Source organism: Neofelis nebulosa, chromosome 1 (assembly GCF_028018385.1).
Source record: "Neofelis nebulosa isolate mNeoNeb1 chromosome 1, mNeoNeb1.pri, whole genome shotgun sequence".
In the NCBI taxonomy this organism is placed as follows: Eukaryota; Metazoa; Chordata; class Mammalia; order Carnivora; family Felidae; genus Neofelis; species Neofelis nebulosa.
Window position 1 is genome coordinate 26,213,440 of NC_080782.1, and position 27,733 is coordinate 26,241,172.

Below are 27,733 nucleotides of genomic sequence, written 5' to 3' on the forward strand. Positions count from 1 at the left end.
CGCTGACAGCTCAGAGCCTGGAGTCTGCTTCGGATTCTGTCTCCATCTCTCTCTGTCCCTCCCCTGCTCTCACTGTGTCTCTCTCTCAAAAATAAAATAAAATCATAAAAAAAATTTTTTTAAAAGAAGGAAGCATTTGCAATTGTTCTCTGGGGGTACCTGGGTGGCTCTGTTGGTTAAGCATCCGACTTCGGCTCAGGTCATGATTTCATAGTTTGTGAGTTCGAGCCCCACATCAGACTCTGTGCTGACAGCTCAGAGCCTGGAGCCTGCTTTGGATTCTGTGTCTCCCTCTCTCTCTGCCCCTCCCCGGCTTGCACTCTGTCTGTCTGTCTCTCTCTCTCTCATAAATGAATAAACATTTAAAAAAAGAAGTTTTTTTTAATATTTGGATTGTTCTCAATCTTGTGGTACTACAATATGACAGCCTGCTGGGCAGACTCAGAATTGTAAACAAAGACTTTTCTGGTAATTTTTCCCCCTATAAAACATACAACTTAAGATGGTCACATGTTAGGGGTTCTTGATGAGCCTACTCTATGATCTATATTCTATCTTCTTCAAAACACAAGTTAATGGCCTGATTCGTTTTTCATTAAATAAAGATTTACTGATGGTTCACTGTGACTTGTCTCCCAGACTCTCCCAATAAGACTAGAAGTTCTCTAGAGACAGACTCCTTTATAACTAGCTAATAACCATGAATCGGATGCCACAATATTAAGTGAGCCCTCAGTGAAGATAGGAAACAGAGATTCTCATCCATTACTGGTGGGGGCGGGGAGGATGGGGTAATTGATGGGGCAAGAGGGAGGGCAACTTTGCAATATCCATCAAAAACTGTATCAATAATTTCACTTCTGAAAGATCCTATAGATACACTCAAACATGTGTGAAATGCCATGTATCCAAGCCTACTCACTGTAGCAACTTTAAAACAACAGAAGTTTGGAAAAGTCTAAATGTTCATCAGTAGGGATTGTTTGAATAAATTACGGTACAGCCATAGAGCGGGATACTATGCAACTGTAATAAAGAATGAGAAAATTTTTAGGTAGAGGCTGTGAAGTTTAGTGGTTAAAAAGTGAATATTCTGGAGTTAGGCTGCTTGGGTTCAAGTCCTGGCTCCAACAATTATTATGTGTGTGACTTTTAACTAGCCATTTATCTTCTTAGTCTCAATTTTCTCACCTATAAAATGAGAGTTACTGGGGGCACCTGGCTGGCTAATCAGAAGAGCATGCAATTCTTGATCTCTGGGTCAGAAGTTTGAGCCCCATGTTGGGTTTAGAGATGACTAAGTAAACAAACAAACTTTTAAAAATATTTAAAATGAGGGTTATGAGGATTCTAATAGCATCTACTTCATAGGATTGTTGTGAGGATTAAATAAGTTAATGAATATAAAGTGTTTAGAATGTTGGTACATAAGGTGTGAGGGACACAGCACAGTCAGTGATTAAAGCGGGATGCACAACAGCAGGCAGAGTAGGCTACCATTTGTGTAAAACAGAGTGGAAATAAAGACTAGATCCTTATATTTTCATAGAACACCTTTGGATAGATACAAAGGGAAATATGACACTAGTTGCTTTTAGAGGGGGAACTAGGTGTTTGGAATAAAGATAGAAAGAAAAGTTTCACTGTACTTTCTTTTATACCTCTGGATTTTAAACTATCAGAATTATTACCTAGCTCAACAACAAATTAATTTAAAATTACACACACACAGAAACAGTTATCTCCCATAGACTTTTTAAAATTGAGATGAAAGTCAGATAACATAAAATTAGCCATTTTATTTTGTTATGTTTATTTATTTATTTTGAGAGAGAGAGAGAGCAAGCACAAGCAGGGGAGGGGCAGGGAGAGAAACACAGAATCCGAAGCAGGCTCCAGGCTCTGACCTGAGCTGAAGTCGGACGCTTAACTGACTGAGCCACCCAGGTGCCCCAAAATTAGCTATTTTATTTATTTTTTTATTTTTTTTTCAACGTTTTTAATTTATTTTTGGGACAGAGAGAGACAGAGCATGAACGGGGGAGGGGCAGAGAGAGAGGGAGACACAGAATCGGAAACAAGCTCCAGGCTCCGAGCCATCAGCCCAGAGCCCGACGCGGGGCTCGAACTCACGGACCGCGAGATCGTGACCCGGCTGAAGTCGGACGCTTAACCGACTGCGCCACCCAGGCGCCCCCAAAATTAGCTATTTTAAAGCGAACAATAGGGGCGCCTGGGTGGCTCAGTTGGTTGGGCGTCTGACTTCAGCTCAGGTCATAGTCAGAGTTCAAGCCCTGAGTTGGGCTCTGTGCTGACAGCTCAGAGCGTGGAGCCTGCTTCGGATTCTGTGTCTCCCTCTCTCTCTGCTCCTTCCCCTCTCGTGCATGCTCTGTCTCTCAAAAATGAATAAACGTTAAAAAAAAATTATAAATAAATAAATAATAAATAAATAAAGTGAACAATTAAAATACATACGTTGGATTTTAATTTAAAAGCAAGAGACTTGGGGCACTTGGGTAGCTCAGTCGGTTAAGCATCCGACTCTTGATTTCAGTTCAGGTCACGATCTCCCGGTTCATGAGATTGAGCCCCAAGTAGGGCTCTGCACTGACAGTGAGCCTGATTGGGATTCTCTCTGTCTCTCTCTCTCTGTCTGTCTGTCTCTCTCTATCTTTCTGCCCCTCCCCCAGGTGCACACACATACCCTATCTCTCTCAAAATAAATAAATAAACTTACAAAAAATAAAAGCAAGAGCTTTTTATAAGGCATTGCCATTTTCTGTCTCCATGGTAGTTCCCAAATCGATCCATCCATCATGGTCTGACCTTAATGTTACCACCTCTTTGACATCTTCCTTGGAGACTGTCGGAACCAGGGTAGAGCTCTTCTGAATCCCTAAGCAACCAGGATCTGTATGCTGCATTGGTCCATGAACTTGAATATGTCTTGGAATCACTGCAAAAGGGCCTCACCTTTGTCTTCTTTCTTACAGCTATGCCTGGAGCTTCTCACTGTCATAGGAGACCCTCCTGTGCTTCTAGATAGTTCCTAAAGCACTATCCTTGGTGCTTTGAAGAGATTATCAGATTGATGGAAAGTCTTCAGAACCTGCTGGAGTCACTGACATTCCTGAACCCTGGAAGCCTCTGGGACAAGGAAACTGTGCCCTCTACAGGACTATCTAAAAAGTGGTGAATGGAAGGTACAGATTTCCCCCACTATCCAAAAGTTTGTGTTACACTACTCCGTCTTTACGAAAGACCCACATTAGTACCTGTTTTTGCAAACGAAAATAAAAAAATAACCAAAGACAATTTTTTCTTTTACAGATGGTAATTGCTTCTTTGCTTATGCCATTTAGGCTTAGAATAGGTTTCATGGACAAAACAGATAACACATGGGACAGGAGGGGTTGGGGGGAAGAGGAGAGAAACAAACCACAAGAGACTCTTAAAGGTGGAGAACACAGTGAGGGTTGCTAGAGGGAGGTGTGTGGGGATGGGCTAGATGGGTGAAGGGTATTAAGGAGGACACTCATTATGATGAGCACTGGGTATCGTATGTAAGTGACAAATCACTGAATTTTACTCCTTTTTTTAATGTTTATTTATTTTGAGGGCAGGGGAGAGAATGAAAGAGAGAGAGAGAGAGAGAGAGAGAGAATTCCAAGCAGACTCCTCAATGTCAGCGCAGAGCTCTGGAATTTATAAACCATGAGATCATGACCTGAGCTGAAATCAAGGGTGTGACACTTAATTGACTAAGCCACCGAGGCTTCCCTGAATTCTACTCCTGAAACCAATGTTGCACTGTATGTTAACTAAGTAGAATTTAAATTTTAAAAATTATAATAAAAAAGAATAGGCTTCATAGGAATGCTTCACTTCCTGTATTTTCAGCACGGGCTGGGGAATCCCTTCAGCTCCGCAGGCAATCAAGAAAGATGATAAAGGAGGAGGAGGCTGGGCCCATTCCTTCTCTGTCCTCTGGGCACACAAGCGTCCTCTGGCGCCCTCTGTGCACACAGGCACAGGCAGAAAGAGGAGAAAGCCTGCTTGAGTCAGCAGCTAGGCCACCCCCTTCGTTTTGAGGAGTGGGGGGTGGGGGGGGGGTGGGGATGTCTCAAGGCGGACAGAAGTAAAATGACTGGCCAGAGATCACGCTGATCAGGGCCACCCTGAGACTTATTTCTGTAACACAATCTTCTTTCCGAACGTGAGTTCTAGGCCAGAGAGAGGGGTCTAACGCAGGCAAGTAATTCTGGTTACTTCTGAGCTTTATCTTTGTCACTTCAAGTCTTCTAAGCCATTCGCAATCCATTTCCCAGCTCCCTTCTACTCTCTGGGTTGAATTAAAAGGCTGTAAGGTACACAAATCCCTAGCCAGGCCTGGGGCGGGGCAGGGGCAGGGGCCAGGACAGGTTGTTGGCCTCCCTGCCTCTGTCCCATTGCTGGTGCTGCGTGTTCCTGGGCAGGGAAGCTGCTGGGTTCAGAGGGTGCAGACTCGGCCTGCGACCTCTCCGTCCTGCCCCTGTGCAGCTGGCTGACATGGCGTGTCCCCGTTTCCTCTGTGAGGCACTCAGTCCTCTTTCCTAATTACTTTCTATGTCTCACTTGAGGGCCACTGAATACTGTGGATCATTTCCAAAGCCCTTGGGAGACACAGAAGCGTCAAGGGGCTTTGCAAGGTCTCCAGCACCCGGAAAGGCCACCACAATTTCAACCACGCTCTGCCTGGAGGCAGGGGAGGAGAGACTGTCAGCAGGGCCACCACATACTCCAAGTCCCCTCTGGGGGTGCCAGGCTCAGGCTCACACCCCCACGCTCCCTCTTCCCCTCTCTCAGCTTTCCTAAGTGATGGGGTAACTGGGGAGCAGGGTTAGTGCACAGACACCACCTGCTTCTCACTCTGCTCTTTCTCTCCCAGGTTAGCTCTCTGCCCAGCTCAGAGCCCCAGGTAGGGGCGGGGGGCACGGGCATGGGGTGGGGGGGCAGGAGGAAGCAGCAGGCAGAAAAAAACTGCTATTTTGGGTTGGCTTTCCATTTCAGATTTCTCTTGACTCGTCCCAGGATGATAGAAGTCAAGATCTGGCATCTGATTCAGAGATGATCTCCAGGAGAGGAATGAGAAAAGTTTGTTGATGTCTCAAATTATTATTATTTTAAAACATTTTTAATGTTTATTTATTTTTGAAAGAGAGAGAGTGGTGGGGGGGGAGGGGCAGAGAGAGAAGGAGATACAGAAGGAAGCAGGCTCCAGACTCTGAGCTGTTAGCACAGAGCCTGATTCAGGGCTGGAGCCCATGGAATGTGAGATCATGACCTAAGTTGACGTCGGACGCTTAACTGAACGAGTCACCCAGGTTCCCTGATATCTCAAATTATTAAAATTGACACAACTTCATGCTTCACATGTCATACAATCGTGGAGAATGTGTATCACAAAATAAAAATAATGTATTATTCCTCCAAATTTTAATTGAAATCAAAACATTATGTTCATTTGTTAAATTCAATTTTTTTTTTTAAGAGAGAGAGAGAGCATGAGCAGGGGAAAAGGACAGATGGAGACAGAGAATATCAAGCAGGCTTGACATTCAGCATGGAGCCCGACACAGGGCTTGGCCCCACAATCCGGGGATCATGAACTGAGCCGAAATCAAGAGAGGGGCGCTCAACCGACTGAGCCACTAGGGCACCCCAAAGCACCACGTTTAGATCTTAGAAGTCCTGGTACTCCAGAGGTGGTTGGGAAAAATTGAGGGACCTGACACCCAGGGTGTTTATTCTCTAATTTGCAGGAAGACGGCACTGAAAGAATCTTCTCTTCCTTTCCAGTTTTGTTCAGGGCTGCACCTGGTTTGAAACTGGAAGAAGTGGGGGTGGGCACCTCTTCTCCACGGAGGAGGGCCACCGGTGTTTGCAGCCTAATCATCTTAGAGGGCAGAAGGAAGCTGTTGGTGTCACAGGGGCCAGGAGAACCTTTTCAAATACAAACGAGCTGCCCCTCCCTCCCTGCCGGGGTATGTGATCTTTGTTGAAAGTGCAGTCAAGCCTGTTTTGAGCTTGGCTGACCCATTCCTGCTCACTGAAAACCTGAAAGGCTCATTGTTCAGGTGGTTGTAAAAGAACATAGAGGTTGTGAAAGGCCCACTGTTTTATATCTGAAATAGTTATCTGTCCCAAAGTGAAAATGTAATCAAAATTGTTTTTTAAATATCCTTTTTTGTCCAAAGGCAAAAAAAAAAAAAAAAAAAAAGAATGCAAGGGATAGAAATGACTGCAAAGAAACATCTCAATATTTTTTACAGTCATTTTTCTGCTTGAGCACTGTTAATGGGTGGCCATTTCCCCACTTCCCTATTTCCCTGCAGGACACTGGGGTCTATTCACCATTCATTCACCTGGTCTCTGGAACAGAGTCTCGGGGCAGCCAAGCAAAGCACCAGGCAAGACAATTTCAGCCTTTGCAAATATCTTACACAGGTTTAAGAAATCCAAAAAGAAATTCTGTGGCTCAGCTGAAACTGGGGGCCCAGAGAGGTGGTGGGGGGAGGAAGGGGGAATCAGTGCATTCTCCCACATCATGTGAGACAACATCAGGTGAAGAGAAAATACTAAGAGAAACTTAATCTGAAACCACACAAGATTAGAGAAATAAGTGATTCATTTTTTCCTTTTATTTCTTTATTTCTTTATTTCCTTTTTAAGTAACCTCTACACCCAGCTTGGGGTTCAGATGCACAACCCCAAATCAAGAATCACAGGCTCCCCTGATTGAGCCAGCCAGGCACACCCCTTCCCCCGCTGAACCCTCGCACCGATCCAGATTCATTTTTATTTTTCCTTTTTTATTTTTTAAGTTTACTGATTTATTTTGAGAGAGACAGTGACAGCGTGAGTAGGGGAAGGGCAGAGAGAGAGAGGGAGGGAGAGAGAGAGAATCCCAAGCAGGCACCACACCATCAGCACACAGCCCCATGCAGGGCTCGAATTCACCAAACCATAAGATCATGACCTGAGCCCCAGAGTCAGACGCTTAACCAACTGAGTCACCCAGGCGCCCCCGGATTCATTTTAGAAGGCTTCTCTACTCTACTTTTTTCCTGGGCTCCTTGTGTGCCAGGGCCACACCCTCCCCATCCCCAAAGGAAAGGCTCTGTAAGAAAAGGAGCACCCACATTGGCCTATAAGGCTGACCTCAGAGGGGACAGGATGTGTGTGCACCAAGGGCAGAGGCAAGAGCTGGGGATTTGCCCTGGCATCACACTGCTGGTTCCAATACAGGCAGTGGTGGGAGATGGCACTGGAAGGACAGGCTGGAGCTGTAGTTTAGGGGGCCCTGTATGCTAGGCTAAGGATTTTGTAATTTATCCTTAGGTATGTGGAGCTAGTGAAGACTTTTTACACCATTTTTTTTTCTTTTTAAAGAATGATGTGGTAATTATTTAAGAATTATTAGGTGATCACTTATTATTATGTAATAAAATTTATTATATAAACATAGAAACAAGAAAATCTCATAATCAGGTAGAAATAAAAGTCCCAAACTGAACAAACCATAATCATACTACACAAGAGGTAACCACTGTAAAGATTTGGAGAAAGAACGGTCTTTATATATGCTTATCTATTAAAATATAAAGGGATAATACTTTGCACATGGCTTTGTGATCTGATTTTTTTCATTAAACATTATAAAGTAAATTTATTCGTGTATTATTATTATGCATAGTTCTTTTCTTTTCTTTTCTTTTTTAAGTTTATTTATTTTGAGAGAGAGAAAGGGAGCTCGAGAAGGGGAGGGCCAGAGGGAGGAGATAGAGAATCCCAAGCAGGCTCTGCACTGTCAGCACAGAGTCTGACACAGGGCTTGATCCCACAAACTATGAGACCACGACCTGAGTCAAAATCAAGACTTGGTTAACCGACTGAGCCATTCAGGCGCCCCTGCATAGCTATTTTCAACTTTTTTCCTGAACTAAGATTCCTGAGGGAGCTAACACCAAGTCATGAGTAACAGGTTGAACAAGCAGTGATTTTTGAGGGGCACTCCTCTTTAGAATCATTGGTCTATGATACCATTTAAATGGTTGAGCTGTATTTTAATAAAATACTCGCGGACATTTTCATTGTTTTTAATCTTACACATTTGCTAAGAATGTTTCAGTCAATATATTTGAACTCACAGTTTGTAAACTTACTAATTAGATTTAATTCTTTAAGATAAATTCTTTGAAGTTCAGCTGTTTATTTGCATTTAAAAAAAAAAGAGACAATTTAGATGTCAACTGAATGAGTGACCCTTGCCTTTGCCTTTGCAATTTTTGGTATTACTAGCTCAGACATTAATATTTTCAATCTTTATAATCTTTGTAAATCTGGCTGACAAAAAGTCTATGACCTTTTAAAAATAATTTGCATGTATTTTCTTAGTAGTAAGGTTGAAATTTTGTTTTTATATGGTTTTCAGCCATTTGTATTTTTTTTTTGAGAATTGTCCACTCATGTATATTGTTCATTTACACTTTCAAACAGAAATTTATCTTATTATTTATTACCAAAGTATTCCATGTTCATTGTGAAATCATCTGCATCTCTTAAAAAAGTCATTGAGGATCTTGTAACCCAGAGATAACCAGTGCTAACAGTTTTGAGTTAGAACTTTTTCTATGATGTGTATACATATGTAGATGCTTGTATGGCAATAGTGGACTCTTACACAGATACTTGTTTTACACGTATTATTTGTGAACATCTCGGTATGCCAGTGAGTACATAGCTACAACATTATATGCAATTGTTCACTACATGCATGTTCCATTTGTTTAATTCTTGACCATTTAGGTAACAAATCTTTATGCCTGTGTCCAATTCTTTTCTTAGTGGAATCAGATACAAATGATTTGAATATCTTTATTAATACCAACTGTTATATTATGGTGTAATGGCTTCCCCAGTTATTAGACTTTATTTTTATTATTATTTTTTAACATTTTTAAAGTTTTATTTATTTCTGAAAGAGAATGCACATAAGCTGAGGAGGGATAGAGAGAGAGGGAGACACAGAATCCAAAGCAGGCTCCAGGCTCTGAGCTGTCAGCACAGAGCCCGATGTGGGGCTCAAACCCAAGAACCGTAAGATCATGGCATGAGCTAAAGTCAGACACTCAACTGACTGAACCACCCAGGTGCCCCTTGACTTTAAATTTTATTCTGGGATATGGTAGTTTCATATTTTTAGTGGCAAAATTCGTATGTTAATTGATTTTCATTTATTGAGCCCACTTTACATTCCTAAGATAAACTCCACTTGGTTGTAGTATATTATTCTTCACATATATTGCTGGATATGATTTGATAAATCTCTCATTAAGGGTTCTTCAATCTAATTTCATCAGGTACATTGGTCTGAACTTTTTTTTTAAAGTAAGTTCTATACCCAATGTGGGGCTTGAACTCATAACCCTGAGATCCAGAGTCACGTGCTCTACCAACTGAGCCAGCCAGCCAGTCCTGAGCTTTTTTTGAACTGTGTTTATTTGGTTTTGATATCATGGTAATGTTGGCCTCATAAAATAAGTTGAGGTTGGGCACCAGAAAAAATCGTTGTGAAGTTATTCATAGATAACTTTATGGGGTCACTTACCCTAGCTTCTCCTTCTCCCCAATCTGCCCAGTATGTTCTCGTTACCCAGGACTCCCCCTTTCAATCCTCTGGCCAGGAAAAGTCCCAGCTGGGGCTTTAGTTACTGCTGCCTGCCACACACTTCCATGGCTCTATTCAAGTTCATGGCTAAGCAGTGATTTTACCTCTGGAAGGGGGAAATGTGGTCAACTGTTAAGTTTGATGATACGTCAGTTCTTGTCTTCTCCAATCTGCCTGCCATTAGTTGTTTCAGAGTCCTCAAACTGCTGCTTTATGTATTTTAGCCACATTTTATAATTGCATTCAGAGGGACAGACAGGGATGAGGGTGCTTACTTCATTTTACTGGGAACTGGCACTCATAAATTTGGTTTCCAGGGGCACCTGGGTGGCTCAATCAGTTGAGTATCCATCTTTGGCTCAGGTCATCATTTCACAGTTCATGAGGTTCGTCAGTTCAAGCCCTGAATCGAGCTCACTGTTATCAGTGCAGAGCCCACTTCAGATTCTCTGTCCACTGGTCTCTCTGCCCCTTCCCCACTTCCTTTCTCTCTCAAAAATAAACATTAAAAATATCTAAATGTGGTTTCAATTAATAATTTAGGTGCAGCTGCCTTTCCACTTTACTGTAGATTAAGCCCTCTCCTTTTCATCTCCTTTGTTGTACACTAAATTTCATAAAAAGAAAAAATTTAGAAACTCATACAATTTTTTTTAATTTTCATTCAGTTTTGAGAGACAGAGACAGAGTGTGAACGGGGGAGGGGCAGAGAGAAAGGGAGACACAGAATCTGAAGGAGGCTCCAAGCTGTCAGCTCAGAACCCGACACGGGGCTCGAACTCATGAACGGTGAGATCATGACCTGAGCTGAAGTTGGATGCTCAACCAACTGAGCCAGCCAGGTGCCCCTAAAAACTCATACAATTAAGAATTTTGTCATCTAGAAAATCTTATTTTCCTTTGAGCCCATCTTTGCTCCTCATCAACTCCCACTGATTCTTCTCTTTCATTAAGTCCAACCAAAGAGCAGACAGGAAGACAAACAGGCTGCTCCAACATTACCATGAGATTTCCGGAAGATTTTGGTCTCTGCTTTGAAATAAAGGATTCCCTGAATATGCAGTTTGCTTAAATTTTAGGCCTCCTTCCTGACATTTCTCTTGAAACAATCAATGAAGGAAGTGCATTGTTTTTTTATGACAGTCCTTAAGATTTTATTTATTTTTAAAAGTAATCTCTACACCCAACATGGGGCTTGAACTCACAACCCTGAGATCAAGTTACATGTTCCACCGATTGAGCCAACCAGGCGCCCCTATGACTGTCCTTTATACTAAGTGTGAGGGACATCAAGTATCCTAGTGTTTAAGAAGAGAAACATGTGATCACAGAATTGAAGAATTTGGGAACTGAAAGTAAGTTTTGAGATTATGCCTCAGTTTAAGAGATGTGTTTGCACACTAAATTTAGGAGAGTCCATAGGTAAAATGGCTGGGGTCTCTAATGTCATAAAATCAAATGCACACAAGGCCAGCCTGGCAGACAAAATAGGGAATGGTATAGGCTGTGATAAACTTTCCAGAGAAGATGGTCTTAAATTTATCCACCAGAGGGAACAGCCATTCATCTCAGCTTCAGTTAATTGTTACCACAGAGGAACACATGCCCTCTGTCATCAAATCTTCCATTTCTTCAAGAGAAGTCAAATTGGGATTTCCTGTGAAATTTTTCTTTTCTTTTTTTTTAAGTTTATTTATTTATTTTGAGAGAGAGAGAAAGAGCACCAGCAGGGGAGGGGCAGAGAGAGAATCACAAGCAGGCTCTGTACTGCCAGCACAGAGTCAGAGGTGGGGCTTGAACTCAAGAATTGTGAGATCATGACCTGAGCTGAAATCCAGGCAGATGCTTAACTGACTGAGCCACCCAAGTGCCCCTGTGAAATTGTTCTTTAACATTGGCTGTTTAAAAAAATTTTGGGGGGGCGCCTGGGTGGCTCAGGTCATGATCTCACAGTGAGTTCGAGCCCCACGTCAGGCTCTGTGCTGACAGCTCAGAGCCTGGAGCCCGTTTCGGATTGTGTCTCCCTCTCTCTCTGCCCCTCCCCTGTTCATGCTCTGTCTCTGTCTCAAAAATAAATAAATGTTAAAAAGCGTGCCCCTCAGGCACTCAAAGAGATCCGGAAATTTGCTATGCAGGAGATGGGAACCCCAGATGTGCACATTGACACCAGGCTCAACAAAGGAATTGTTTGGCCAAAGGAATAAGGAATGTTCCGTACTGTATCCGTATGTGGTTGTCCAGAAAAAGTAATGAGGATGAGGATTCACCAAACAAGCTCTATACGTTGGTTACCTATGTACCTGTCACCACTTTCAAAAATCTACAGACTGTTAATGTGGATGAGAATTGCTGATTGTCAAATAAAGGTATAAAACTGCAGAAAAAAATTAATGTTTATTTTATTTTAGAGACAGAGGCACAGAATAAGCAGGGGAGGGGTAGAGAGAGAGGGAGACACAGAATCCAAAGCAGGATCCAGGCTCTGAGCTGTCAGCACAGAACCTGATGCAGGGCTCAAACCCACAAACTGTGAGATCATGACCTGAGCTGAAGTCGGACACTCAACCTACTGAGCCACGCAGGCGCCCCTTGGCTGTTTTTAACAGTTTGGGCCAAATAAGACATAGCTATATCCTGGATATAGTACATAAGATATGACTTCTGGCTCAGGTAAAGATTAAAATGCAGAGCAATGGAGATGGCATTCCCTTTTCCTATTATTAACAACTGACCTTTGAAAAAGAAGTAGTGTTGTGAATTCTTTAGAATCTGAAGAGTGGAAAAGGGCTGATGGGTAGGCCTTTGGAGTAGACCAAAATTTGGGATACTTAAAATCCATGTCTTAAGCATTAAAATTGTACAGAAAGAGGCTTAGCTGCAGGATACATCTATGGGAAGTACATGGCATAAAGGTTAAATGCTCAGGCTTTGAAGTCAAAGAACTCTCCAAATATGTAGCTTTCTGATGATCTGACCCAATTCAAGAAACTCTATCATTCAAGTGACCTTTTATTACAGAAACAGCAAGTTACTTAATCTCAAACCCTAGTTTACTCATGTGTAGTAAATACAATGTTGTGAGGATGAATACATACTGTTCAGTACATTGATGTAGAGTTGCTTGAAGGTATCTTGAGTAGCAGTGACATAATCAAACAGATGCTTTAGGAGGAATAATCTGGGGGTTGTAGGCTGAATAGACTGGAGTTTGGAAAAAGGCAGGATTTGGAAATAATTTTAACAAAGGGAGTATCTAAATCCTGAAAGGTTGATGAGATCAATAGCATGTACACATGCAGAAGATGTTGATGACAGAACCATGGAAAGTGCCACCTAGAAGCAGCAGCACAAAAGGAATGTTCAGAGAGGTAGGAGGAAATAAAACCAACCAACCAGGAATTTCAATGCCATGGAAAACAAGGGAAAATTTAACAAGGTACAGAGCAAAACCAGCCTCCACTTTGCCGAAATCTTATTCATGCCTGCATTTTGGCTGCCATGAAATAATTACCAACTTTGAGACAATGGCTATTTGAATTCTATTCAAATGATCTTTACTAGGCACATGGACTAACAGTATAAAGGCATACCTCATTTTATTGTGCTTTGCTTTATTTCTGCCCTTCACAGATATTGAGGCTTTTTTTATTTTTAAAGATTTTTTTTTAGGGGTGCTTGGATGGCTCGGTCGGTTAAGCGTCTGATTCTTGACTTCAGCTCAGGTCCTGATCTCACGGTTCATGAGCCAGAGCCCGCATTGGGCTCTGTGCTGACAGTGCAGAGCCTGCTTGGGATTCTCTCTCCCTCTCTCTCTGCCCCTCCCCTACTCATGTGCTCCCTCAAGCATGCTCTCTCTCAAAATAAATAAATTTGTAATTTTCTTAATGTTTATTTTTGACAGAGAGTGCGAGTACACACGAGCAGGGGAGGGGCAGGGAGAGAGGGGGACAGAGGATCCAAAGTGGGCTCTGCACCGACAGCATAGAGCCTGAGGCGAGGCTCAAAACATGAACCATGAGATCATGTCTTGAGCTGAGGTCCTACACTTAACTGAGAGCCAGACAGGTGCCCTGATACTGTGTGGTTTTTGTTTTTGGTTTTTTACAAATTGGTGGTTTGTGGCAACTGTGCATCAAGCAAGTCTCTCGGTGCCATTTTTCTCACAGCACTTGCTCAGTGTCTCTGTATCATATTTGCTAATTCTCAAAATATTTCAAACTTTTTCATTATTATTATAATTGTTATGGTGATCTGTCATCAGTGATTATGACTCACTGAAAGCATGGATGATGGTTAGCATTTTTTGCTTTAAAAATTGTTTTCTTAAAATTTTAATTTTTTTATTTTTTAGAGTTAAGGTATGTACATTTTTTTTTTTTTTAAGTTTATGTATTTATTTTGAGAGAGTACACATGCTCACCTCTCTCTCGACGCCAGGCTGGAACTCACAAACTGTGAGATGATGACCTCAGCCGAAATCAAGAGTCAGACGCTTAACTGACTCAACTGAGCCGCCCAAATGCCCCTGTACAATGTTTACTAAAGACACAATGGTATTGCACACTTAATAGATGAACATAACTTCTATCTATATATAGGGAAACCAAAAAATTCATTTGACTCACTTTATTGTGATATTTACTATGTTATGGTGGTCTGGAACTGAACCTCCAAGTATCTGAGGTATTGCTGGTAACAAACAGCATCTTAAACTTTGAAAAGATCTGGTTAGCTTATATACTTTCATACTTAATGCCAGAACCTTTAACCAAAATGTTAAGCAGGTGGTTATATTTGAACACAGGCACCAACTTCTTTCCACTGACATTCATCTATTTTATTGTTGCAGTTAACATTTTCAAAAACTATGCTTTCTATAGATATTCATATTTGAAGATACTTCTAATCCTTTCTCTCCCCCACATCTCTTGTTCCTCCTGTGCTGTGGTTCTAACTGTAGAGTTTAGTTTCAAATTTTCACTACCTTGGTCACTCCAAGTTATCACTCAACAACAAATGCTCAGACAGGCACCTGGCTGGCTCAGACAGTACAGCAAATGACTCTTGATCTCAAGGTTGTGAGTTCAAGCCCCACATTGGGCTAAAGCTCAGTTAACAACAACAACATCGACAAGAAGCAGCCCAGAACTGAACACCAAACTGAACACTGGTGTGAACCAATGCTAAGGATATGTTTCTCTCTCTTTGGATATCAGATAAAGGACACAGGGAGTTCCTTCCAGGTTAGAAGTTCCAATGCTATCTCACCAAAATTAGCTGTTATTGGTAATGTAGGTTTAAACTTCCCTCCAAACCCCTACCTTAAGCATTAACATTTTAAGATTTTTATTTTTTTTGAGAGAAGAGGGCAGAGGGAGAGAGAGAATCTCAAGCAGACTTCATGCTCAGTGTGGAGCCCAACACCGGCTTGATCTCATGACTGTGAGATGAGATCATAACCTGAGCCAATATCAAGAGTCAAATACTTACCGGACTGAGCCATCCAGTCATATATATTGCCATATATAATGTGTGGCTGATAGAAAAAAAAAAAAAAAAAACTTAGAATACAAAATTTAAGATACAGTTTTGTAGGGATGCCTCAATGGCTTAGGCAGTAGAGCATGTGACTCTTGATCTCAGGATTATGAGTTTAAGCCCCATGCTGGGCATAGAACTTATTTAAACAAATGTATACACATACACACACAAAATAGCTTTTGAACTCTAGAGTAAATGATGGTCACTGCTATAACGCACATTTATCCAAGAATGACCAATGTACCACTCAATCAGAACCACCTATACTTAAAGAAAAAAAATTCTAATTTGAATGATCTTACAGTGCTTGTTAAAAATGCAATTTCCCTACGTGTACTGATATGGAATAATCTCTAGGACTCAGATATTTAAAGGAAAGGAAGTCAGGTGCAGAATAAGCCCAGTATGCAGCCATTTGTAAAAAAGCAAAGAGGTGTACACGTTCATGCCACGTGCACAGACCATGTGTGGAAGGACATACAATGGATAACACTGACTGCCTCTGGGAAAGGGCAACACAAGAGGCAGACCTTTTAAGCCATATATTCCTTTACACCTTTAAAATTTTAAACGTGTGTGTAAACCATCCATTCAAGTAAATACCTAAAAGAAAGCCATCTTAAAATGTACAGCCTTGGGGTGCCTGGGTGGCTCAGTTGGTTAAGTGTCAGGTTCTTGACTTCAGCTCAGGTCATGATCTCACAGTTCCTAGGTTTGAGCCCTACACTGGGTCTGCGCTGAGCAAGAAAACATGGAGCCTGCGTGGAATTCTCTCTCTGAAAGAGGAGAGGAGAGGGAGAGGAGAGAGAGAGGGAGAGGGAGAGGGAGAGGGAGTGGGAGGGGGGAGGAGAGGAGAGGAGAGGAGAGGAGAGGAGAGGAGAGGAGAGGAGAGGAGAGGAGAGGAGAGGAGAGGAGAGGAGAGAGAAGAGCACATTCCTAATTAGGCTTATTCTGGCCCTCCTCAATCTTTTTAGAATATTCTCCAGACAACTCCCATGGAATAGTCAAATTTGAGACCAATGCTATGAACATTATCTTTCTAGGACACTATAAAATTTGCCCTTTATTGGGAAAAATCTTTATTCATGTTTTTGTTAACAAGCAGGAAAAAATTACTTAAAATATTCTTGACTTACCAGAGATCTGGGGGTGCCTGGGTGTCTCAGTCGGTTGAGCATCTGACTTTGGCTCAGGTCATGATCTCACCATTCAGGAGTTTGAGCCCTGCATCAGGCTCTGTGCTGACAGCTTGGAGCCTGGAGCTTGCTTCAGATTCTGTGTTTCCCTCTCTCCTGGTCCCTCCCCCAATCGCTCTCTTTCTCTCAAAAAATGAATAAACATTGAAAAAAACAATAAAAACTAGAGATCTTTTGCTATGCTGTTCATGCAGTTCTGCATTTTCAATTCTAACTTATCCAAAGAAACAGAAGAAATAGTAGTGGTGAAGAAAAAGAAAATTCTAATTTGGAGTGTATCATTTAAATGGAGGTAGGTGAGAGGAATCAATTTGTTTTATTATGGTCATCATTAAATTACTGTAACAAAGTAACAGGGAAAGCCAGCCTGAGATGCAGAGAATAACTAATAATTAGTTACCAAAACAACTGATTCCAAAATGTATTATCAGGGTGATAACCAATGCCTCTTTTAACTAAAGTTTATAGTTTTCTTTAAAAAATTGTCAAAGCAGGGGCGCCTGGGTGGCGCAGTCGGTTAAGCGTCCGACTTCAGCCAGGTCACGATCTCGCGGTCTGTGAGTTCGAGCCCCGCGTCAGGCTCTGGGCTGATGGCTCGGAGCCTGGAGCCTGTTTCCGATTCTGTGTCTCCCTCTCTCTCTGCCCCTCCCCCGTTCATGCTCTGTCTCTCTCTGTCCCAAAAATAAATTAAAAAAAAAAAAAAAAAAAAAAACGTTGAAAAAAAAATTGTCAAAGCAGAAGATACTAACAAATCCAAGTTATTTCACACAAGATGGTTAATGTGGGTCTAGCCACAACTATGAAACCATTACATCGTGCAAAAAATAAGTGGTACTGAAACATTTATTTTCATAAAAAATTTAAACGGCGCTAACTATAGCTCCTACTGAAACCTGACTCAATTTCAATCCTGTCACATAAGTGGATCTGTGATCTTTTGTTAGTTAGCCACTCTGGGCTTCAGTGTTCTCATCTGAAAAATAAGAAATACAGCACTGTCACTTATTCTTATCGTTATGATAGGTTAAAACGGGAAATGACCAAGCATGGTATGTTGTGTCATTAGTGCATGACCAAATGTCAGTTCTTGCCTTCTCTCTTAAGAGAACTGTGAAAAACAAAATTCCAAAATTTTACTGGGCAACTAATTATTCAAAAGAGTAAAAGAAGACCCAGAAATATTAAAAAAAAAAAAAAAAAAAAGGCTTGCCAATGTTACATAGTATATGTGACAAAATTGGTAAAAAAGCCCAAGTTTCTTGTTCTAGTTCTCTGGTAGTCGTCTCCTACAGTTTCCTGGTTCTCTAAGGGTCCAGGGAAAGATTCTGACCAAATTAAGAAGTTAAGCCAATAGACTACTGAATTATAAATTTTTCTGAAATTATGTGTTCAGGTAGCATAACAAGATGTAAGTACCTAAAAAACTTGAATATGGTTTTACTGAAGCATAAATCATTTCAAAGCAAAAGTAGTTTATGAGTCAATTCTAACATATAATACATTTAAGTCATTATATGAATTTAAGTTTTTATTTGTGTATTTCACTGTAGTGCTGTGACAACAAAATGACATCTGTGTACCAGAGCATACATACATCAACAGTAAGATGTAACTTCTCATTACACCACTGCTAGAATATTTAGCTTTTTGTAGGACACATAAGCATGTAAGATGGCCACACCAAATAATTTTCTGGTTTTTCTCCTTAGATAACCTTAATTTTTTATCAGTAATACTTTATCAACCTCACTGTTAAGAGAACTGTAAATTATGTGGGTGATGGGCAGGGGGAGGAATCATTCAACTGTGTTACACTGTAATAGTTTGCTAGAGTAATCTCACACACACCAATAAGGAACTGTCATCATAATTAAGGGCTAGTTACTGTTGTTAGTTGCACAATGATAAAGTTCTTTTGAAAATATTGGTTAGCCCACTTATATATGAAAAATGCCCTTTCCACTTATGCAGAAGAAAAAAATATTCAGAAAGTTATTTTTGGCCTTGCTATGTCAAAAAGTCAACTGTACAAAGATCTACGTGTCAAACCTAAAATTATAATTTTAAAAGTCTATTAAAAACAAAAATGTCATGCATTTTTATTATCAATTATGCAGAGGCTTTAAAACTGTTGCAAGACCATATAGTATATATTAGCTTTTATACTGCTAATGCACAACTAACAGCAAACTTGATTAGATTAACAGAAATCTGTCTTAATTACACCTTTATATATCACACTAGGGACAAATGCCACAAGATCTGCAGAAACATTCAGTTCTGAGCACTTAAATGGCAGGATAACTTTTTGTGTTGAAATCCGTCACATACAGAATAAAACAAAAAGAAAAAATTCTGCAGTTCCACGTTACAAAAAAACGTACTGCTGTAAAATATTAAGAAGGGCAAAGGATATCATCTATAACACAAAGTAACATCTAGTGTCAAAGAGCAAACAAAACTAAATAAAAATATCAAAATACACATAGCAACTGAAGCACAAATACTGCATTAAATACAGTAAAGATTTAATAAGACTAGTTAATAAAAGACACAAAAATAGGGGGAGCTAGGGCAACCAGTAAATAAAACCAAAATAATGGGGAAAAAATCTCAACCACTGTTTTTCCCCTAGTTGGAGCACAATTTTTTTTTTTGGGTGTCTTTCCATTCAATATAATACCTAACACTGTACATTAAGATATTAATGTCACAGAAAAACTTGGTTCTTCCATGAAATTCTTTAAATTCTTGATAAACTTTTCAAAGTAGACATTATTATGAATGAAAAACAACCAACAAATGGGCACCTGTTGTTTTTAACACTGCAGATTTACAGAAACTTTTTAAAAGTTATCATAATCTTTTTTGTCTTTTTTCCCCTCAGCTTCAAATCCATCGACTCCATCGCTATCCCTTCTTCGTTTCCTGTTGTTGTGGATGTTAAAACGTTGGCTCATTTGGGGTAATGGATCCATGCCTAGAACTTTGTGTATCTGGCGGAATGCAAGGAGTCTCAATGCAAACTGCAACAAAAAGAGCCAAAATTCAGAGTTAATTTTAAAGACAAAAATATTCATTCTTAACTAGGTTTAGGTCTCCATGTAACAATATAAAAAAGCATATTTGGTGAAATAACTTTAATATTATTAGTTTCACAACTGAAATACTGTGAAATACTGTTCTTGTTTTATATGTTCAGACTTTTCTGTATACATGCTATTTTGCTTTTTAAAACCTAAATTAAAAAATAAATCTTAAAAAAAATTCTGTATTATGTTCATTTGAAAAAATCTTGAGGGGCACCTGGGTGGCTCAGTCAGGTGAGCACCTAACTTCAGCTTAGTTCATGACCTCAGGGTTTATGAGTTCAAACCCCATGTCAGGCTCTGGGCTGACACCTCGAGGCCTGGAACCTGCTTCAGATTCTGTGTCTCCCTCCCTCTCTGCCTCTCCCCTGATTGTACCCTGTCTCTCTCTCTCTCTCTCAAAAATAAACAAACATTAAAAAATTTTTTTAAAGCCTTGAAACAATATACAGCAAAACAAAGTGTCTCTCACTCATGCAGTAAATCCCTGTTTGGTTTATAGGCATGTATTTTCCCATTTTTTCTGTGGATGACCATGTGTATAGGCTGCACATATATACATATACACACTTCCTCAGGTTTACAAAAAGGCCATTTCTTTAACTTGTTACTTCATGAACTAAAAATAAAAATTTCATTACATGGTTATGTACACACAGGCATACATATGTTAGGCATCAATGTCACAAGATTTCACAAAACAATCTATTCCTCAAATTTCTAAATAAACTAATTCAAGAAGATGTAATCATCTGATTATATGGCAAATTTTACTATATGGTTATAACCTTCAATGTAACTGTTTAGACTACTTCTTTAAAATGTTTATTTATTTTTGAGGTTGGGGAGGGAGAGAAAGGATCTGAAGATGGCTCTGTGCTGACAGCAGAGAGTTTGATGCAGGGCTCAAACTCACAAACTATGAGATCATGACCTGAACTGAAGTCAGACACTTAACTGACAGTAAGCCACCCAGGCGTCTTTAGACTATTTTTTAAATTTTACATTTAGTTACTTATTTTTGAGAGAGACGGAGACAGGGAGACAGAGAGACAGAGAGAGAGAGAGAGAGAGAGAGAGAGAGAACAAACACACATGATCAGGGAAGGGGCAGAGAGAGGGAGACAGAGAATCTCAAGCAGATTCTGCGCTGTCAGTGCAGAACCTGACGACTTTGGACCTTAAACTCACTACCGTGAGATCATGAGCTGAGCTGAAACCAAGAGTGGGAAGCTTAACTGACGGAGTCAACCAGGCACCCCAGACTATTTTTTTGAGATTTAATTAACATATCCTAAGAATCACGTTTCTAAAATGTACAGTGTTTTTTAGTACACTTAACAAAGTTGTTCAACCATAACCACAAATTTCAGAACATTCTCACACACAACTTCCCCTCCCCCCCGCAAAACTATGACTCAATGGCAGTCATTCCTCAACCCCTTCACCCTTAGGTAGTGACAAACACTAATCCGCTTTTCTATGTTTACAAGATTTGCAGACTGTGGACATTTCATATAAATGGACTCCTACGTTATATAGCTTTGTGTCTGACTTCTTTCACTTAATAAGGTTTTTAAGGTTAATCCATGTTATAGCATGTATCAGTACTTCATTCCTTTAAATGACTAAATAATATTCCACTGTACAGAATATATACTGTATTTGTTTATTCATTTACCAGTTGATGGGCATTTGGGATGTCTCCACTTTTTAGCAATTATGCATAATGCTGCTACGAACATTCCTGTACAAGTTTTTGTGTGGACATGTTTTCAGTTCTCTTGGGAATATACCTCGGAGTCTGTTTTCCAAATGGCTGCTATTGAGAATATTTTTAATACCTGTTGATTTTCTTCAGCTGAGATACAGTTGTTGGCTATAGTCATCTGTGTGAGAATTTACTATTCTAAAACTTTCCCCGATTATACAATTTCAGTTCCTTAGAACTTTGTGCCACATTATATTGGCTTTTGAAATCCTAAAAGTCCCCAAATCATCTGTGTTAATAAGGACTTGATAAGGTATTCTATTTAGTTTGTAATTCTGGATTTTCACCAGTAGTGGGTGCTTCTCTATCTCCTTTAAGCTATAAGGCAACTTTCTGAAGCCAGAACTAGGAATATTTACCATAACAGAATACAAATTCTCTGAGAGAGACTTATGAAAGATAAACAGAGTAATTTTTTTCTGTATTAACAGAAAATATCCAAAGATACCTGGTATACAATAATGAATATTAATACATTTCTACCATAGGGTGCCCAGGTGGCTCAGTCGATTAAGAGTCTGACTCTTGGTTTTGGCTCCAGTCATGGTTCTTGAGTTTGAGCCCTGCATCAGGCTCTGTGCTGTCAGTGTGGAGCCTGCTTGGGATTCTCTCTCTCCCTCAATCACTGTCCCTCCCCTGCTCACGTGCACAACTGTGCACGCTCTTTTTCAAAAAATAAACTTTAGGGGCGCCTGGGTGGCTCAGTCAGTTAAGTGTCGGACTCTTGGTTCTGCCTCAGGTCATGATCTCGCGGTTCGTGAGTTCGAGCCCTATGTCGGGCTCTGTGCCGACATCTCAGAGCCTGGAGCCTGCATCAGATTCTGTGTCTCCCTCTCTCTCTGCTCCTTCCCCACTCGTGCTCTGTCTCTCTCTGTCTCTCAAAAATAAACAAACATTAAAAAAAAAAAGATATTAAACTGTGCCATCACTGTAAGACTCCCTTTCTTGTAACAATCCCTACCCCCATCCCAAACTCCTAGGAAACACTACTCTGTTCTCCATCTCTGTATTTATGTTATTTTATGAATGTTACAGAAATGGAATAATGCAATTAACTCCTTCACTATTAACAAGGACATCTGTCACTACCTCCTAAAGTCAGACCACTTTCTTCGAAGTCACGTTTAAACAAAAAAAGTGCCTTTCAAAAGTGAATTCTATTCGTTTTCGAATGCCCTGTTCCCAACCGTAAATTTCATTTCCCTTAGAATTTGTAAGTAATTCCTTCTTTAAGTACCAAGGAAGAAAGAAAGCCACTTAGGGTAACCATCTTCATCCCAAAAAAATTAAACCCAGAGAAATAAAAACAAAACTTGTCTAATACACACGAATTAGTAATTGTATAAAGTCTGTAAGATAATCATAAGGTTCTATTACTACCAATTACCCCTTAATATACTTTTGACACAATTTAATCTTAACATCTTCCAAATTCTAAATTACCCTTGCCAGAAGAGACAACAAATCAAGAACTTAAGTCCAACAACTTAATATCTTAGAGTGAAGTATTTCTGTTCATAGCTAGTTGTCTTTTCTCCCCTTAGTACAATTTTGGAATAAAAAAAAGGGAAGTTATAGGAGTTTTAGACTTTTTTTTTCCCATTAGGTTCACACAGTTTTTCCTTTCCATAATTCTTCTAATAAAACTGTTAACTGATAGGGGCGCCTGGGTGGCTCAGTCGGTTAAGCGTCTGACTTCAGCTCAGGTCATGATCTCACAGTCCGTGAGTTCGAGCCCCACGTCAGGCTCTGTGCTGACAGCTCAGAGCCTGGAGCCTGCTTCAAATTCTGTGTCTCCCTCTCTCTCTGCCCCTCCCCTGCTCATGCTCTGTCTCTCTCTGTCTCAAAAATAAATAAAAATATTATTAAAAAAAAAAAACTGTTAACTGATAATAGCTAACATTTATTATGATCCTTCCATATATCAGATACAGTTAATAGTTATACACATTAACTCATTTAATCCTCCCCCAAATCCTGCTTGAGACAGATACTGCTTTGGTCTTTGTTTTATAGATAAGATGGAAGAGCTTATATTCAAACCTAGACAGTCTTGACTCCAGAGACTACATTTTTAATTAACTACATTAGACAGCCTTTCCAGTGGCAGGGGAGGCTAAATTATAGGAATAACTACCAAAAACCACACAGCACATCACTTCTTAAAACCAGAGGACATAAAACAGTTCCTATACTGATCATGATATATAACCTAATATTCAGATTTAATAAGACACTGAAAATACAGAGGTATTTTTATATTTATATAATATACTTACTTAGACATATAAATTATAGTTAAAATAATGCAGTTAAGATTATATTAGTGAAATCTAGTTTAAATTATATCTCCTCCAAGGGCTTACTAAAGAAGCACAAAAAAATACTATACATCCCAAAGAAGACATCCTATTGACTGACACATGAAAAGATACTCAACATCACTCATCATCAGGGAAATACAAATCAAAACCACAATAAGATAGCACCTCACACCTGTCAGAATGGCTAAAATTAACAACACAAGAAACAACAGGTGTTGGTGAGGATGTGGAGAAAGGGGAACCCTCTTAACTGTTGGTGGGAATGCAAACTGGTGCAGCCACTCTGAAAAACTATAGAGGTTCCCCAAAACTTAAAAAAAATAGAACTACCTTACAACTCAGCAATTGTACTACTAAGTATTTACAGAAAGGATACAACAACCAAAAAACAATTCGAAGGGGTACAGGCACCCTGATGTTTACAGCATCATTATTAACCAAAAGCCAAACTATGGAGAAAGCCCAAATGTCCACTGACTGATAAATACCCACACATGCACATTATGTATATATAAACACTACACACACACACACACACACACACACACACAGAGCAATCAAAGAGAATGAAATCTTTGGGGACCCTGGGTGGCTCAGTCAGTTAAGCATCCGACACTTGTTTCAGCTCAGGTCATCTCACGGTTGCTGAGTTCGAACCTCAACTGATGTGTGGAGCCTGGTTCGGATCCTGGCGCGCGCGCGCTCTCTCTCTCTCTCTCTCTCTCTCTCTCTCTCTGCCCCTCCCCTGCTCCTATGTGTGCGCTTTCTCTTTCTCTCTCTCTCTCTCTCTCAAAAATAAACATTAAGGAAAAAGTTCTAAAGTATAAAAAAAAGAATGAAACCTTGCCATTTGCAACGTGGATGGAGCTAGAGTCAGTCAGAGAAAGATAAATACCATATGATTTCATTTATATGTGGAATTTAAGAAACGAAGAAGATGAACATATGGGAGGAAAAAAAAAAGAGAGGAAAATGAAACATAAAAAGACAAAGACAGACAACAAACTGAACGTTGATGGAGGAAGGTGGGTGGTAGATGGTGATGGGTATTAGGAAGGCACTTATGATGAGCACTGGGTGTCATATGTCAGTAATGAATCACTGAATTCTATTCCTGAAACCAATATTTTACTGTATGGTAACTAACTAGAATTTATCTGTGTGTGTTTATTTACTCATTTTTTAAATTTGAGAGAGAGAGAGAGAGAGAGAGAGCGCGAGCGAGCAGGGGACGGGGGCGCAGAGAGAGAGAGAGAGAGAGAGAGAGAGAGAGAGAGAGAGAGAGAGAGAGAGACTCTTAAGCAGACTCTACACTCAGCATTAATACTGCCATGGGGCTCAATACCATGACTCTGGGATCATACCTGAGCTGAAATGAAGAGAAGAGCTGGGTACTAAAATGACTGAGCCACCCAGACGCCCCAACTAATTAGAATTTAAAAACTTGAAAAGAAAAAAAAATACTATACAATGATTTCTAAAGGACAATTACAAAAAAGATAAAACTTTGGGGCACCTGGGTGGCACAGTCAGTTAAACATCTGACTCTGGTTTCGGCTCAGGTCATGATCTTATGGTTAGTTCAAACCCCGCATAGGGCTCAGCACTAACAGTGCGAAGCCTGCTTGGGATTTTCCCTCTCTGTCCCTCCTTCTCTCTCAAAAATAAAAATAAAATGAACATTAAAACACACACACACACACCACAAAAAACCTTAAGGGCAGTGACCCAACAAAACTTTGGGATTAGGAATACACTAGTACCTGTGCGCTGGAAGTGATGTCTTCACGCTGTTGGTCAGTCATTGTTGCCAAGGTATCAAATGGATCCTTCTCACAAGGATCCAGAAGTCCAGGACTACCTACAATCACCATAGAGGAAAAAAAGGCATTAGCATTATCCATTTGTAAAAGAAAGAGTTATTATTCAACTATCAAATGCACAAACATTAAAAATGAGCCAAAACTACCTTTAAGAATAATCCCTGAAGAAATGCACTCAAAAACTCTTCTCAGTGCATCTCCAGGGCTCTGAGGACTAGAAGCACTACTGATCGCCTTCTCGACTAGTAACTCCATAGCCTAAAAATAAAAAAATAAAAACTGTGTTTAATAACTTACAGACCAAAGGAATTACTCAGTTTCAAACATCAGAATGAAAAACTACTTATTAAGTTGCTGTTAAAAGTTTTAAATACTGAAAACGTTACATAGAACAAATCACAAAACCAGAAAATTAAATATAAAAACAATCAAAATGAAATAAAACAAGTAATGAAAACAAAACTCATGAAGCAATATATAATTTACACTTTATTTATTTTTTTTATTTTTGAGACAGGGAGAGACAGAGCATGAACAATGGAGGGTCAGAGAGAGGGAGACACTGAATCTGAAACAGGCTCCAGGCTCTGAGCTGTCAGCACAGAGCCCGACGCGGGGCTCAAACTCACGACTGCGAGATCATGACCTGAGCCGAAGTCGGCCGCTTAACCAACTGAGCCACCCAGGCGCCCCTACACTTTAAAAAGATATTATAATTTATGCTTAATGAAGAAAAATGCAAAATAAATTAATAGAGTTTGGTTTGTTTTTAGTTTTAATTATTGCTGGTCTTTCCTATTAAAATGACAGTCCTTAAAATTCTTTAGATATTTAGGGCTCACATGTTTGTTCCTTAATACCTACAGTTAGAGTAGATCAATATCCCAAGTAAAGAAGACTTTTTTCTTTTTTTTTTTTTTTTAATTTTTTTTTTTCAACGTTTTTTATTTATTTTTGGGACAGAGAGAAACAGAGCATGAACGGGGGAGGGGCAGAGAGAGAGGGAGACACAGAATCGGAAACAGGCTCCAGGCTCCGAGCCATCAGCCCAGAGCCCGACGCGGGGCTCGAACTCACGGACCGCGAGATCGTGACCTGAGCTGAAGTCGGACGCTCAACCGACTGCGCCACCCAGGCGCCCCAAGAAGACTTTTTTCTTTAAAAACAATGTAGATTATCTAAATTTTCATTTAATGCACAACTGCACTTATATTATCCCTAAGGAAAATACAAATTATGCCTTCACTATAAATAAATTACATCTGAGACTCAAAATCTAAACCAATGAATAAAAGACAAAAGTAAAAGTATAGATTTAGAAAGAAACCAATTCAGAATATGTTTTGAATCGTCTATTAGAAAATTTGCTTTAATTTAGATTTTAAAACTTGAGATATAATACACATAAGATCCATTCTTTTAAAGAGTATAATTCAGTGGTTTTCAGTATACTTACAAAGTTGTTCAACCATTATCACTATCTAATTCCAGAATACTGCATCACCTCCACCCAACCCCCCCAAAAACCCTCCATATCCACCAGCTATCATTATCCATTTTCCCTTTCCTCCAACCCCTGGCAACCAGTAAACCACTTTTTATTTCTACAGATTTGTCTTTCTGGACATTTCACGCAAATGGAACAAATATAAAATATGGCCTTTTGCATTTTGTGATAGTTTTTACTGAAATTTATTTATTTATTTATTTATTTTTGGGACAGAGAGAGACAGAGCATGAACGGGGGAGGGGCAGAGAGAGAGGGAGACACAGAATCGGAAACAGGCTCCAGGCTCCGAGCCATCAGCCCAGAGCCTGACGCGGGGCTCGAACTCACGGACCGTACCGCGAGATCGTGACCTGGCTGAAGTCGGCCGCTTAACCGACTGCGCCACCCAGGCGCCCCAGTTTTTACTGAAATTTAAAAAGTATGACCACCAATACAATATTCAAAGAAACTAAACAGACTGAAACTACAATAAAATCCTTAAAATGATAACGAAGCTGGGGCACCTGGGTGGATCAGTTGGTTGAACATCTGGCTCTTGATTTTGGCTCAGGGCATGATCTCAAGCTTCCTGAGATCAAGCCTGTGCTGGACTCTGTGCTGACAGAATGAAGCCTGCTTGAGATTCTCTCTCTCCACCCCTCTCCCACTTGCTCTCTCTCAAAACAAATAAACATTAAAAAAATGATAATGAATAAATTACTGGGACCTCATCAAAATAAAAAGCTTCTGCACAGCGAAGGAGACAATCAGCAAAACTAAAAGGCAACTGA

The 27,733-nt window shown here is 40.1% G+C and overlaps 1 protein-coding gene across 3 annotated transcripts in view; it reads right to left on the reverse strand.

Annotated features, from left to right (window-relative positions):
• Window positions 1–17,953: 17,953 nt before the first annotated feature.
• Window positions 17,954–27,733, reverse strand: part of ZFR (zinc finger RNA binding protein) — an 86,946-nt gene continuing 77,166 nt past the window's right edge. For all 3 annotated transcript variants that reach the window (XM_058716715.1, XM_058716737.1, XM_058716706.1), the window contains 3 exons: window positions 25,600–25,711; window positions 25,394–25,491; window positions 17,954–19,472 (listed from right to left, as the gene is read on the reverse strand). In XM_058716715.1, coding sequence (XP_058572698.1) covers window positions 19,293–19,472; window positions 25,394–25,491; window positions 25,600–25,711 — 390 coding nt within the window. In that variant the 3' untranslated portion in view covers window positions 17,954–19,292. The remainder of the gene's footprint in view (window positions 19,473–25,393; window positions 25,492–25,599; window positions 25,712–27,733) is intronic.